Below are 16,571 nucleotides of genomic sequence, written 5' to 3' on the forward strand. Positions count from 1 at the left end.
TTAATAAATATTTCGTGCTGTTACATTTGCGACTGTTTCATTATGATATTTAATATCTTGCACATAAGAAACTAAACACTAAATTCCTTTTAGAATTTAATGCCAAGAGAAGATATTTTTCTTTCTAAAGAATTGATATACTTCCTTTTTAACAGGCAATGGGAAACAAACGATACCTTTCATAACTACACAATTGGCTTCATGGCTAAGGAGCTAATTTTAGTGCTTAAATATAATACACAGATCCTATAGGAGGCAGAATACTTTATAAACCTCAGAAATCAAAAATATCTGGCTTAAAATCCTACACATGTTATTTCTAAGACTCTAGACAAGTTTCAACTTCTCTTGGCTTCATTTTTATCCTCTGTAAAATGTGATTGATTTCACTTTGTTTTTTATTTGTATTCCCTCCCCCAGTCTGTACGAAGCTCCAAGAGGGTAAATCACATAACTGGTCTGAGTGGCTTCACATTAGAAACCATAGCCACACAATATAAGTAGGTCTAATATCCAGCAACTCAACCACAATACATTAGTGTGCTTTCCCACGCTACAGATGACTACTCCATATATCACTCTCATGCGTCAACCTCCCCTCAGTCCAATATAATAAATACCTCATTTCATGCTACCCTGAAATAGAATTCCCTTGTAGTCCTATCCTCTATCTGCTATGTAGGCAGCCTTCCTTATGCCATTTTCTTATCCACAGCCTACTATTCAAAGGAAAAGAAAAATAGATTCCTTTATTTTTTTTTCATTTTTATGTTATTATTGTTGTTATTTTGCCATAGGAATTATTGCTGGGGATAGGTATCCACCATTCTCACCTGTCATTTTTTTCCCTTTCTTTTCCCTACCATTTTTTTTTTTTTTTTTTTTGATAGGACAGAGAAATTGGGAGGAAAAGGAGAGGTGAAGTGGCAGAAAGAGAGAAACCTCTTCTGAAGTTTCCCCCCTGGCACATGGAGACGGAGGGCTTGAATGAAGATTTAGGTTGCTTCCAGGTTTTGGCCATTACAAATTGTGCTGCTATGAACTTAGGTATACACAGATATTTTTGGGAGTGTGTGGTTAGTTCCTTAGGGTATATCCCCAGGAGAGGAATTACAGGGCCACAGGGAAGGTTCATTGCTAGCCCTCGGAAAAATTCTCCAGACTGCTCTCCAGAGAGGCTGGACCAATGTACATTCCCACCAGCAGTGCAGGAAAGAGGGTTTCTTTGCCCTCCCACAACCTCTCCAGCATTTATTGTTACTATCCTTCCTAATAAATGAAATTCTCACAGGGGTGAAACAGTACCTAATGTTGTCTTTATTAGCATTTCTCTGACAATCAGTGACTTGGAGCATTTTTCATGTCTTGACCTTTTGGATCTCTTTTTTTTCTCTTAATTTCTTCATTGGGGGATTAATGTTTTATAATTGACAGTAAATACAATAGTTTGTACATGCATAATACTTCCCAGTTTTCCACATAATAATATATCCCCCACTAGATCCTCTGTCATCATGTTCCAGGACCTGAACCCTCCCTCTCCTCCCACCTACCCCAGAATCTTTTACTTTGGTGCAATACACCAACTCCAGTCCAAGTTCTGCTTAGTGTTTTCTCTTCTGAACTTGCTTTGCAACTTCTGCCTATGAGTGAGATCATCCCATATTCATCCTTCTGTTTCTGACTTATCTCACTTAACATGATTCCTTCAAGCACCATCCAAGATGGCTAAAAACAGTGAAATCACCACTTTTAATAGCTGAGTAGTATTCCATTATGCATATATACCACAACTTGCTCAGCCACTCATCTGTTGTTGGACACCTGGGTTGCTTCCAGGTGGATCTCTTTGGTGAATAGCCTGTTCATATCCTCTCCCAATTTTGTATGGGGTCATTTGTTTTTTGTTGTTGAGTCTAGTGAGTGCTTTATATAATTTGGTTATTAGCCTTTTGTCTGACATATAGCATGTAAAGATCTTCTCCCATTCTGTAAGGAGTCTCTTTGTTTGGATGTACAGAAGCTTTTCAATTTGATATAGTCGTAATGGTTTATTTTTGTTTTAGTCTCCCTTTTTTTAAAAATAAATATTCTTATTAATTTATTACTGGATGTATATAGAGAGAAATTGAGAGAAGAGGGGGAGATAGGGAAAGAGACGGAGAGACACCTGCAGCCCTGCTTCACCACTAAAATAAATAGTTATAGTAAAGTGTTTAGAAAAAAAGCCTTTTATGATATTGAAATAGCAACTATTTGTAAAAGAGCACACAAAAAGTCTCAAATATAAAAGAGCAGTAAAATGGGATTTTTACTTATTAAAGTATGAACTAGCAAAACCAGAATTACAGGATATGTAGATTCTCTACCTGCAACCCCCCCCCCCCAATCCCTCCTTAGCTCTGGTTTCTGGTAGTGCTGAGAAATGGACTGGGGGCCTTTGGAGCCTTACACATGATGATCTATTTGCATAACTATTGTGCCATCTTCCCAACCATAAAGGATATATTTTTAATGTATATTTGAAACAGAGAATCCATATATGTAACATACAGAGATGTCCTATGACACAAAAAACTGTCATAACAATATTTAAAAAAATCACCAAGTATTCACAGATCATATTCAACTTCTTTAATCTTTACTAAAACTGTAACATACCTACCAGGAAGGCTAAAGCAAGAAAGATAAAAAACAACAAAATCCAATAAGATTGTAGCAGAAGATATCTGAAACACAGCTGGATGGAGAGGAGGTGATTTGACACCAGCTTGGAAAACTTTTGGACATAATGTACTAAAGCTGAAGATATATGTATCCTACAAGGGCAAGAGACTGACTCACTTAGTAATGGCCCTTTGGGTCAATATCACATCACCTCATCACCTGGGGAATCCTTGGATTCTCACACAAAGATGCTGGGCTTAGACCTCTAACAGACTCCTCTCTGCACAAACATTGGTCACTTTTTTTTTTTGCCTCCAGGGTTATTGCTGAGGGTTGGTGCCTGCACCATGAATCCACTGTTCCTGGAGGTTATTTTTCCCCCCTTTTGTTGCCCTTGTTGTTTTTATTATTGTTGTGGTGATTATTATTATTGTCATTGATGATGTTATCATTGGATAGGACAGAGAGAAATCAGGAGAGGAGAGGAAGAAAGAAAGGGGGAGAGAGAAACACCTGCAGACTTGTTTCACCGCCTGTGAAGTGACTCCCCTGCAGGTGGGGAGCCAGGAGCTCGAACAGGGATCCTTATACTGGTTCTTGTGCTTCGTGCCATGTGCGCTTAACCCGCTGCACTACCGCCCGGACCCCCACTGGTCACTTCTATAAGGAACATCATCACAGGCCTTTTTTATGGGCCTTCCTAGGACTTGGCCCTTACCATAATGCAACTATGGTAGAGACTGCCCTCTGAAGGGAGGCTGGGGTATCTTGCCCTGCCACTCAAGGAAGTCTCCTGAAATGAGTGACCATGAGCTCAGACCAACAGGGATTCAGAGGTTACACAGGTTCTGTTGCTAAATATAAATATATATGGGCCCTGGGTCGGGTGGATGGAGGTAAATAGTTAATTCTAGCCACAGAATTTTTTCAAGAATGGAAGCTACTCTCTGCCCTAACCCAACTTTCTAGCCCTTCTCTCTACTCTGACATTATTTTCTCAGACAATATTTTTATCAAACTTCATCCCAGCTACCAAACTCAAGAAAAAACTACCATAGTCGTGGGCCCCTAGAAACATGCCTAAAATAAACTTCCTAGCTTTCTTTCAGCCTAAGATCCCTAATATCATCTGCTCTGTTCCTACTTTCTGGTTCCTGTTAATTAACCATTCTGTCTCACTTTATGTCCTGCTACCTTCCAGACACCAAGTTGCAGATGTCATAATGCTATCCTGACTTCTCTGGGCAGACGATCTCACCAATGTGACCTGGAACCTCGCCTCTCTAGAGATCTACCCCACTAGGGAAAGATAGAAACAGGCTGGGGGTATGGATCAAACTGCCAATACCCATACCCAGCAGAGAAGCAATTACAGAAGCCAGAACTCCTACCTTTTGCACCCCCAAAACAATATTGATCCATATTCCCAGTGGGAGAGAAGTGATAGGAGGAAGAGGATAAGAGGGCTCTGAACTCCAGCTCCATCAGCACCCAGAGAAAGAGGAGGAAAAGGGGAGGGACAATTTGATGTAGTACTAGGGTTATTTGTGGCTTGGAGGGGAAGAGAGGACTGGACCTGGAAGAAAAAGGGGGCAATTATGTACAAATGTTGACAGACAGTTGTGGAGATGATGGCTAAACTTGTCTTCAACCTTGGGAGAACCGCAGTGGAAGGATCGGGGATTCAGAACTAGTGGCAGGAACAGTGTGGAATTATAGCCCTGTTGACATGTAATTTTGTAAAATAATAATAACAAGTATTTAATCATTAATAATAAAATGTGTGTGTGTGTGTGTGTGTGTGTGTGTGTGTGTGTGAGTGTGTGTGTGTGTGTCTTATGGCTGTGATAGTTCTGCCTCTGATAGCAAGCAGAAATATGAAGAAGGGGGGGGAGCCTTTATTGCAAAGCACATAGGAGACCATTCACAGAAGCATTATTGATGATAGCCCCAAACTAGAAATCACAGAAATGCCAAGAGCATACAAGAATAAGTAAAATTCAAATTCAAACAAGACAATATGATTGGCAGCTAAAATGAACTGACTTGACTGAAGTCAAGGGTGAATGTTATAGAAAATATGTTGAACAAAAAGCCAGCCTATCATACATGCATAGTGGAGGATTCTGCTAGCACACAGTTTAGAATTCAATTTAACAAGCTGAGGGAGCGTACTGGTTATTTAGCTGGATAGTTTCTGAGTGCAAGTGAGTATGTTTCTCATGGGAGATTCCGTTTACATCGGTGTGTTCATTTAAAAATATTAAATGTGATGGGAAATATGTGTATTAGTATACATCTCTGTATGTATCAACTACAAAGTACTTTCAAAATATGAAGGAAAGTTCTATCAGCAAGTTTATACAATGACGAATATTTCCACCAATGATAAAGAGAGGAAAACTGGGATAAGGTTGTCTGCAAGGTGTTCCGACTCACCTTTGTCCTGCAGTGTAACTTGCTGCTTATGCAGTAATGTCACCTCCCGTCCCAAAGCTTTCTTCTGCCTTTCCAGTTCATTTTGAAGCACCAAAATTTTTAATTGCAGGCACTCACTTTCTTTTTTCTAAATGAGTAAAAGCACAAGTAATATTATGAATATAAAAGTCATGAGTATTGATGATTAGACATTCTCAATGTTTCAAAATGAGTAACAATGTAAATTTAATACTCATCTAACTTACAGATATATGAACAGTTTGATCGTTAGGACATATCGTTTTAATTGAAAAAATAGAAATGAAGAAGAGTTGAAATAAATCTAAAATCGAGAGACATTTTTGCAAAAACTAGCTAACATTAGGGCTGGTGAAATAGATGACTTGGATGGTGTGCTGCTCTGTCATGTGCACAGCCCAAGTTGGAGCCTGGTCCCCACCACAGTAGAAGAAACTTTGATGTTTCAATCTTTCACTCTCTCTCCCTCCACCTCACTGTTGGGGGGAGGGGGAGGAAGAGAGAGAGAAATAGGGGGGAAAGAGAGGACAGTGGGAAGAAGTGAGAAATAAAGAGAAAGGAAGAGAGAAAAGGAAAACTAACTTCAGTCAAGCTAACCAAGAGAAGAAGAGAAGAACAGTAATAACTAATAGGAAGAAAAAAAGGAGGATCATCATGACAGCTCCCATTAATATAATGGGGAACTGAAATAATAGTTAAAGTACTGTATCACTGTAAGTGGGGCCCAAGAAACAAAACAAGGGATAATCGGGATGAAACAACAGTCTGTGGTCTGTAACAGTAGAAAGGGGAAAGGCAGGTTGGTTTGGAGGAAGTCTAATGCCAAATATTGAAGGGGGATGGCTGGCAGGGGCTGCAACATACTGACACCAATCTTAGGGAAATGGACCACTGTGACAACAATAATTCCGTAAATCAGCATTTTCTCAATAAAGTGACACTTAAAGGGGGGGTAGATATTATGACAACTCTGTTTTAGATGAGCTGATGACTTACATGAAATAGGCCAATTCATTAAAAAGCAATCTATTAAACTCATGCAGGAAGATACAGATCATATGAAGAGGCCTACATGTGCAAAAGAAGCCAGGGCTAGAATGTGGCACAACTAGTTACACATGCAAGGACCCAGGTTCAAGACCCTGGGTCAGCTGCAGGGGGTGGGAGAATTTCATGAGGAGTGAACCAGTGCTACAAGCACCTGTCTTTTTCTCCCCTCTCTATTTCTCCTTCCCCTCTCAATTTATCTGTGTCCTATCAAACAAAACAAATAAATACACTTTTAAAAGAAACTAAATAAATAAGTAATATCTTCTAAGACAAAAAAAAAGGGCACAGAAGTTTTCCCTGGAGAATTCTATAAATATTAAAATAAGAAATAGTAACAGTTCCTTTAAAGTGTAGCACATAATACAGAAGGACTTCCTAATACATTGGATAACATTATTATCATGTTACCTGCAAAACCAGATACACACATCACTAGAAAGAATTACAAACCCATATTCCTCATGAACACAGAAGCAACAGCTCTCTGAAAATGACTGCCAAGTCAGACTCAATGACATGTGTAAAAATTGTAGTCAAGTGGAAAGACTGACATTCAATAATCAAGAGAATCCAGCACATTAACAAGGCTCGGGTAGAGTTATATATTGGGGGCTGAGTGGTGGTGCATCTGGTTGAGTGCACATGTTACAATGCACGAGGACCCGGGTTCAAGCCCCCAGTCCCCACCTGCAGGCAGGAAGATTTGCAAGTAGTGAAGCAGTGCTCCAAGTGTCTCTCTTTCTCTCTCCCTCTCTTTCTATCCCTTCCTCTCAACTTCTGGCTGTCTCCATCCAATAAATAAATAAAGATAATAAAAAATTAATAAAAATTATATATTGGATTGTCAATAAAGTCATAACACATTTTTTGCACAGAAAAAAATATAGCGTGATTTTCCCAACCCAATAATTATATCGTAAGATGGTGAAAAAGCATGTAACAAAATTCAGCACTGATTTATAATGAAAACTCTGTAAACAAAAAGAATTTTCTTTCTATTTTTATGGCCACCAGAGTTATTGCTGAGACCTGGTATTAGTACTATAAATCCACTGCTCCCAGAGGCCATGTTTTCACTTTTTGTTTTCTATTTTATTGAACAGAACAGAGAGAAATTGAGAGAGGAGAAGGAGGTAGCAGAGGAGGCTAAAAGAAGACACCTGTACACAACTCATGAAACGTCCACCCTGCAGGTGGCTTGAACCTAGATCTTTGTGCATGGCAATATGTGTGCATAGCCGGGAGTTGGCACATCCTCCTCAATATATAAGAACCTTCTAAGTGGTAAAATACAGTTGCAAAAAAAAACCCTATACTAACATCACACTTATCAGTGAAAAACCAAATGTTTTCTCCCTAGATTAGTGGATAAGACATGTTTTTTTTCTTTACCACTCTATTAGATGTGTGCTGTAAGACAGGAAAAGGAAATAAAAACTACAGAATGGGGAAAATACAGCATTATCTTTGACATGCTATGACTGTATAGAAAATGTCCAAAATGTCAACATCTTAAAAATTTAAGAATCAATAAGTGGTTATGACAAAGTTGCATGATACATAGTTAGCATATGATGCACTATTTCCTGTGAAATATCATGGAACAATTGGAATTTGAAGCAAACAACAAAAAAACAAAAAGCAACAACCGTCCACTATGTTTAGACAGAATTAAATACTTAGTAATAAGCCTAATATGTGCACAGGAAGTATTATGAAGGGGTCTGTAGCTGGCTCAGTAGGTAGAGGGCATGCCCTCCATTGTTGGTCTGCTTTTAAATTCTGCTTCTAAGACCCCTTCTGTTTCACTGGTTTAATCCCCCCTGCTTAACACTGTATTCTATTTACATAACGACTGTTAACTAAGCACCACCCCGCCTCCAGGGCATTGGTTTAATCCTCACTGTTTTGCACGCTTCTTCCTTCTCCCCACCCCCTATCCTACGTACATCCTCTTCAGATCTGACACTTCTGCCTCAGGATATATAAGGACAGGATTGTGATTGGAGCTTAGATTGCGCTGCATTCCACATGAATAAAGACTGAACTGCATACCACTCAGTCATGAGTCCCTGGTTGTCTCTCTCTCCCACCTGCGAAGCTAGCCAGGCACTCCATGGTGAGGCCTAACACATGATAGCACCAAGGAAAGGCAGAGTTCTGCTAGTAGTGGAGCAGTGCTTTGACGTCTCTCCCTTCCTCTATTCCCCCTCATAAAAATACACAATAGAAAAACTGAGGGGGGTTGGTCGGTAGCTTACTAGGTTAAGCATACATGGTACAAAGTGCAAGGAACGGAGCAAGAATCCTGGTTCCAGCCCACAGCTCCCCACCTGCAGGGGGTCGCTTCACAGGCAGTGAAGCTGGTTTGCAGGTGTCTATCTTTCTTTCCCCCTACCATCTCAATTTCTGTGTCCTATCCAACTACAACAACAGGATTTAAAAAAAAAAAATGGCCAACAGTAGCAGTGGATTCATAATGCAAGAACTATCAATGAAGAAAATGGAACTAAGAAATGATCTGTGTTTCTTTAGCAATCTAGAAATGTGTTCAAGAAACCCTAGCATAGGGTCAGGTGGTGGCACACCTGACCTGGTTGAGCACAAAATGTGCAATGACCCAGGTTCTGGGCCACCTGCAGGGGGAAAACTTTGCAAGTGGTAAAGCAGGGCTGCAGGACTGACTCTCTCTCTCTCTCTCTCTCTCTCTCTCTACCTTCCTCACCCTTCTCAGTGGCTCTCTGTCCTATCAAGTAAAATAGAAACGTTCTGCTTTATATTTTAATGCTTTTCAGCCACCAACTTGCAGATGATGCCAACCTGACTTCCCTGGGCAGAAAACCTCACCAATGAGTCCTGGATCCCCACCTCCCCAGAGACCTACCAACTAGGGAAAGACAGAAACAGGCTGGGGGGTATTGATTAACCCAATAAATCCCAAGCCCAACAGATAAGCAATTACAGAAGCCAGACCTCCCACCTTCTGCACCCCATAAAGATCTTTGGTCCAAACTCCCAAATAGGGACACTTCCAATGGAGGGGATGGGATATGGAACTCTGGTGGTGGAACTTGAATGAAATTGTACCCTCTTATCCCAGAATCTTGTCAATAATTATTAAATTACTAATATAATTTTAAAAGTAGTAATTATGTAATTATAAAACATATAAGACTTATGTTTTGAGTAAACATAAAAAAGTAACCAATCCTTCCATAAAAAAGAGCTACAGATTCTAAACAAAATGCAAAAAGTTGCTACACCAGAGGGGTCTGGAGATTATTCAATGGCAGCCTGTTTTGGAGGAGACTCAAAACCTGGTGTAAGCAACTAACACACAGAGCAGATTTCTCTTTTTCTATAATGCTTCCCTAGGGGTAGCTGTGGTCAAAATCCAATAGAAAGTCAATTATCTACCTGTTTTTAGGGAACTGGTTCAAGAGAGAAGTCAGTTACCAGACTGGAGGAATCCAGAGAATGGATTTAAGTTAAATCTACATCATTTCAGTAGTAGATGCATAGTAGAACTGTACCCCTATAATCCTATAATCTTGGAAACTACTATTAAATCACCAGAGAAAATATTTAAAAGTTAAAATCTATTTTTCTGATAGAATGAAAGTCCTATGGGTATGAAGCAGTTTGTGCCTAGTGATAAAAGCACTGAGCTAGAATCTGAGCTGTTGGCCAGCACGGGGGTAAACAGTGTGAACCTAACCACATTCACTAGCTGTTAAAATGAAAACAGCAGCCTTCATCAGAGCAAAGGAACAAAATGCAGAATTTCTAGAAAATTATGTCACAATGTCAAGGACACTATTCAATATTATCCATCTAGGAAGATCCAACAAATGTGATTTATTCTTTAAAGAAAAAGCAACCACTATATGCCAGCCCTGACTTGACCCTTCTTTTACAATTACTAAACACTTTAAACCTACTATTATAATCACATTAAGCAAAAAAATTAAATAATCCCATAGTGGATAAATTATATGAAACCTAAATGGAATGCTGAAAAATAGTGAATTCCAGGAGACTTCTGTTTCTGGTCAAGATAAAGTAGAAAAAGGAACACTAAAAATTAATTTTACCAGGCTTCCAAAGTCCTAATAACAATCTGACACAGTAATTAAAAACACTGTTCCAATATCTCTTATAAATTTAGGGACCAAAGCTCCTAAATTTTTTATCACATCAAATATTGCAAGACATAGAAAAGACTATATATTATAACCAAATTCAGATTTACTCCAGAAATTCAATGTTAGTTAAACATTTAAAACTAAATCAATATAGTTAGTTTTATTAACACAGAGAGAAAACTCACACAGCCATTTTAAGAGACACAGGAAAAACAAAAAGCATGGCATCAACTGACATTCATTCAAAATAAAAATTATCAGAAATGAACAGTAAGAACTTCCTTCCCTAAAGACAACAAAGGGGGCATTGCTAGCATTATATATACTGAAGAATAGTTTCCTCTGACAAACAGGAAGAAGGCAAGGATTTTCATTTTTATCATAGCACTGTACTGTATAGTCTAGTCAGTGGTGTAAAGGAGAAGAATAAAACACATTCCTATGTTTGTAGAAATTATTATGTACAGAGAAAAATCCCAAGAAATCTATAAAATAACTACTAGGACTAAAAAGTTGTTTTAATCTGTCTTTTAAAACAATACTTTTATTTATTTATTATTGGATAGAAAAAAAAAAAAGACAAATTGAGCAGGAAGAAGGAAATAGAGAGGGAGAAAGAGAGACCCTTGCAGGCCTACTTCACCAGTTGTGATGCTTTCTCCCTACAGATGGGGACCATGGGCTTGAACCTGGGTCCTTGCATACTGTAATGTGAGCACTTCACCAGGTAGGCCACCGCCTTACCCCCGAACTAAAATGTTAATATAACAAGATTGTAAGGTAAAAGGCCATTAAATTAAAATGAATTGTAGGGCTAGGGAGGTGGCTCAGCAGTAGAGTGAATGTCTTGATGCTACTTTACAACAAGAAAGGCAAAAACAAATAGAACATCAGAAATGCCAGAGCCATACTGTGGTCTCTGTCTCTCTTGCCTACACACACACACACACACACACACACACACACACACACACACACACACACGACTGTATTCTTATAAACAGCACAGAATTTTTTTTTAAAAAAAAATCCCCATTTACAATAATGCCCCTCAAACCCTCCCATAAAACACTTAGCAATAGGGAAAGCAATAGGGAAAGGATGGGATATAAAGATCTGGTGGTGGGAATTGTATGGAGTTGTACCCCTCCTATCCTACGGTTTTGTTAATGTCTCCTTTTTAAAATAAATAAATAAAACCACTTAGCAATAACTCTAGCAAAAGATGTCCAAAATATCTACCATAAAAGCAACAAGAGACTACTGAGTTGAAGGAAAAAATCTGATAAAAACAGATAGCATGCCACACTCACGCATTATTAAAGGACTCAGAATTGTTAAGAAGGCAACTCTCAACAAGTCCTACAAATGCTGGTCACAATTCCAGCAGGGTTTGGATTTGTTTTATTTTTTTGCCACCAAGAATATATCGCCAGGGTTCTGTGACTGTACAATTCTTCTGCTCCCAATGAATTATTTTATTTTTTTAAGATAGAGGGTGAGGGACAGAAAGAGAGATAGATAAAAGAGAGAAGAGGAAGATCCAGGCGGTGGTGCATCTGGTTGAGCACACGTGTTGCAATGTTCAGGACCCGGGTTTGAGCCCCCTGTCCCCACCTGCATGGGGAAAACTTTGTGAGTGTTGAAGCAAGGCTGCAGGTGTCTCTCTGTCTCTTGCCTTCTCTTTCACCCCCTTCCCTCTCAATTTCTGGCTCTCTCTATCCAGTAAATAGATAAATATTTTTTAAAAATTAAAAAAGAGAAAGAGAGAAGAGACATCACAGCACAGCTCCAACAGTGGTGAAGTTTCTTTGTGCAGATGCTCCCATGTGGTTCCAGGGTCTTGATTCTGGGTCCTCACTTCCCCAGCCTATGTCCTCTACCACTCACCTCCCAGCAACAAACACACACACACACACACACACACACACACACACACTGATTTTACTAGGAAATCCAAAAAATCTAGAAACCCCATAGGAATTTTAAGAAGAAGAACAAATATAGAGGACTTACCCTATCTGGTTTTTAAGACGGTGAATCTATAATAATAAGAAAGTTTGGTATTGGTGAAAGATAGACATATAGATTAATGGAACAAAGAAATAGATGTACATCTATATAGTCAATTTATTTTGGACAAATATTTTAAAAGAAATGAGAAAAGATTATTTAACAAATGACCCTAAATCATAAAAAGATAACTCATACAGAAAGATAAATGGAGAAGGGCCACAAATCTTGATATAAAGCCTCAAAGTTATAAAATTCCTCGGTAAAAACACAGAAGGAAAGCTACATGTGACTTTGGGTTGGACAAAGATTTCTTATAAAGAACACAAAGAGTTCTAATAAAGTTTGAAGCACTACAATGGATTTCATCAAACTTGACAGTTTGACGTTGCAACCCAGCAGGTAGTATAGTAGCTAGTTTTGGGCTTACAAGCATGAGGTCCTGAGTTCAGCAAACTATGTCCCACTCATGTTAATAAATAATAATAATAATAATAATAATAAAGTTGCACCCTGAGACCTACATGCAGATTGTCATGGAACCCAAGGAAGCTCTAGTGTGTGATGTCTCCCCCCGACTCCAGCCCACCACCTCCTACCCTCCCGTCTGGATCTCTGCCCCTCTATTTGAATGAAAAAAAAGTTGTTTCTAGTGATGAAAGCACACACATTTGTGACTGCAGGTTCAAAAGAAAAGTTTGCTGTTTAGAAAATAACATCAAAATGTAAAGTGGCAAGTCACAGACAACAAGAAAATATTCCCAACACACAGGTCCGAAAAAAAAGATTTGTATCTAGAAAACACACATGTACACAGACACATAAATATACACGCTTAAGTTCTCAAGTATCACAAAATCTATCTTGTTTAAAAATCAGGGAGACAATCTGAACCTACATTACAAATTCTAAGACTGAAAAAATGTAATGAAAATTTATGGAAGTCGAGTTTCTCACTACCAGAAAACAATACTGTACTTCACTGATTTAAGCAAAGCCAGGTGTGGGGAGATAGCATAATGTTATGAAGCACACTTTCATGCCTGAGGCTCTAAAGTCCTAAATTCAATCCCTGATACCACCATAAGTCAGAGCTGAGAAGTGACATAGTAAGAACAACATATATAGAAAAAAATAATAATGAAACAGACAATAATAATAATAATAATACCACCATAAGTCAGAGCTGAGAAGTGCCATAGTAAGAACAACATATATAGAAAAAAATAATAATGAAACAGACAATAATAATAATAATAATACCACCATAAGTCAGAGCTGAGAAGTGCCATAGTAAGGACAACATATATAGAAAAAAAATAATGAAACAGACAATAATAATAATAATAATAATAATACCACCATAAGTCAGAGCTGAGAAGTGCCATAGTAAGAACAACACATATAGAAAAAAAATAATGAAACAGACTATAATAAATAATAAAATAATAATAATAATGAAACAGACAATCTGAAGGGGAAAGCACATGGCTGGGTCAGTGTAGAATTCTTGTCTGCCAAAATGAGGGGAAAAGTTAGAATGAACCCTATGGCATTAGAATGGGATACATCGGTATCATCTCAGGGTTTTTTTACTATGTATATGTATGTTACGTATGCCTGTGTATTCTAGCTTTACCCTGAAGCAGCTACAAACCAGGAGCAACAAATGCATTCAGTTCCAAGCTTGTTTACATAAATCTGTATTATTTCTGTATTATTTTTAAAAATAATATAAAATGGTTTATGGCCACTACATAGTGGCCAAATAAACATTATTTGGGGGGTTGTAGAGAGAGGGCAAGAGAATTATTCTGGAATATCTGATGCCAGGACCAAACTCAGGACCCTCATATTTGCAAGCTGAACACTCTACCCACTACACTACCCTTTGGGCTGCAAAAATAAAGCAGAAGTTATAAAACACCTCATGTGGATAGTGTGCCGCTTTGCCATTGTGAGCTACTCAAATACATGTTGCCATGGCTGGGGAGTGTCTCTCTCTCTCTCTCTCTCTCTTCCTCCCCTCTCCCTCTTTCTTTGCCTTTATCAAAATAAAATAAAATCAATCAATCAGTTAAATAGAATTAAGAAGTTCTTTATAAAAAAAGTAAACAGACAAAAAAATGGGGGTATGTCTAAAGGACATAAAAGTTCATTTTAGAGTTCGTTAAAGCCAAGGTCCGTGGAAAAAAGAAAAAGAAAAACTATAAACAAATGTTTAAATAAAGAGAGGGAGAAAAAAAGACAAGTTTTCCTCTCTAAGAAGTGTAGACTGAATACATCTTAAGTCACCCTTTCAAGTATAGATGGGACTTAGAGACTTGCTATCAAATAATTAGTATTTAATGGACGATTTTATAGTGGATAGATCTGAGACACTATCTTGACCAAACAATCAAGCTTAATATCAACAGTGATTAGTAAAAGTAGTCAAAAAATATATTTAAGTTTTCAAGGAAACTCTGAATTATCTTTGTAAGTTTTCCAAAATTGTAAATAAAGCATGCTTTTAAATGCACAACAGTATTTAAATTTATATTTCTTAATAGACAAGTGACTGACAAAGATTGCAAAACTACTGCTCATACAAATGTGAGTGTAAATCCAAACAAGAAAACACATACAAGCTAATCTTCAAAAGGTTGTCATAAAATATACAATTTCTTAAAAAGATATAAGCTTCCACAACTCACTCAAGAAAGAGATAACTTCACTAGACCTACAACTACTTTTTTCTTTCTCCAATTATATATATATGTGTGTGCATATATATTTATTTATTTATAAAATGGAAACACTGACAAAACCATAGGATAAGAGGAGTACAATAAATCCATAACCCTCCCCTCCCCTGATAGCTTTCCTATTCTTTAACCCTCTGGGAGTATGGACCCAGGGTCATTATAGGGTACAGAAGGTGAAAGGTCTGGCTTTTGTAATTACTTCCCTACGGAACATGGGTGTTGGCAGGTCGATTCATACTTCCCAGCCTGTCTCTCTCTTTCGCTAGTGGGGCAGAGAGCTCTGGGGAAGCGGGGAGCCAGGACACATTGGTGGGGAGACCTACAACTATTAAATAATTGAATCCCCAAGCTAGAAGAAAAGATAAAGCCAACATGTGCAATGATAGGGATGGAAATAGAGGGGATTGTACTAAGTGAAATAACTCAGAAGGAGAAAAATAAATACCAGATGGTCTCACTCCTTTTTGGGCTGTAAGGAATCAAAGGAAGTGAACAGACAAAGCCTACCATAAAAACAAGCACTTGGAGTTAGGCTACACATCAAGGTTAAAGAAAAGGGATTCTTTAGAGTGTTGAGGAGTTCCACCAGGCTGTGAAGGAGAGCTACCTGGCACTAGTGTGGTGGGAAAGACAGCATGGCAACATACATCTGAAGAGGTGACAAAATGCATTACGAAAGTATGTGAAATCTTGTAAGCCATTAGCTTAATTTAAAAAATATAAAATAGAAGTCCAGGCAGAGGCACATCCAGTTAAGCACACACTAAGCGCAAGGACGCGCCCAAGGATCCTGGTTTGAACCCCCACTGCCCACCTGCAGGGGAGACGTTTCACAAGTGGCAAAGCAGATCTGCAGATGTCCTTCTCTCTCCCTCTCTGCCTCCTCCCTCCCTTCTCAATTTCTCTATGTCCTATCCAATAAGGGGAAATGGCCTCCAGGAGCAGTGATTCATAGTACAGGGACTGAACCCCAGCAATAACCCTGGAGGCAGGAAGAAAGGAAAGAAGGCAGGAAGGCAGGAAGGCAGGAAGGAAGAGAAAGAAAGAAAGAAAGAGTGAGAGAGAGAAAGAAAGAGAGAGAGGAGGGAGGGGGGAGAAAAGAAAAGGAAAGAAAGGAGAGAAAAGAAAAGAAGTTGAAGAATTGAACACCCAGCACAAAATACAGATGGGATGGGGTGGGTGGTATATGGGGATGTCATAACTCCAGAAAGTAAAAACTGGTTAATTCTATCCAACATTTAAAAATTTTCACTTCTACATATATTCATCCAGAAAACAGAAGAAAAACACTTCTCAACTCATTGGCTGTGGCTGATAATACTCTAACAGGAAAACCAAACAAAAGCATCACAAAAAAGCAAAACAGTAGATCAATACAAGGTGCAAAACTCCTTTTAAAAGTAAGAATTGGTAGTCATGAGGTAGCCCAGCAGTTTAAGCGCATGTGGCGCAAAGCGCAAGGACCGGCATAAGGATCCTGGTTCAAGCCCCC

General features: G+C 38.5%; 1 protein-coding gene across 1 annotated transcript in view; it reads right to left on the minus strand.

Moving 5' to 3' along the window:
• UVRAG (UV radiation resistance associated) overlaps positions 1–16,571 on the minus strand; it is a 304,494-nt gene that overhangs the window by 139,289 nt on the left and 148,634 nt on the right. Inside the window, exon 8 of the mRNA XM_007520229.3 lies at positions 5,107–5,233. Within this exon, the coding sequence (XP_007520291.1) occupies positions 5,107–5,233 (127 nt within the window). The remainder of the gene's footprint in view (positions 1–5,106; positions 5,234–16,571) is intronic.

The sequence above is a fragment of the Erinaceus europaeus genome, chromosome 17 (assembly GCF_950295315.1).
Source record: "Erinaceus europaeus chromosome 17, mEriEur2.1, whole genome shotgun sequence".
Lineage (NCBI taxonomy): Eukaryota > Metazoa > Chordata > Mammalia > Eulipotyphla > Erinaceidae > Erinaceus > Erinaceus europaeus.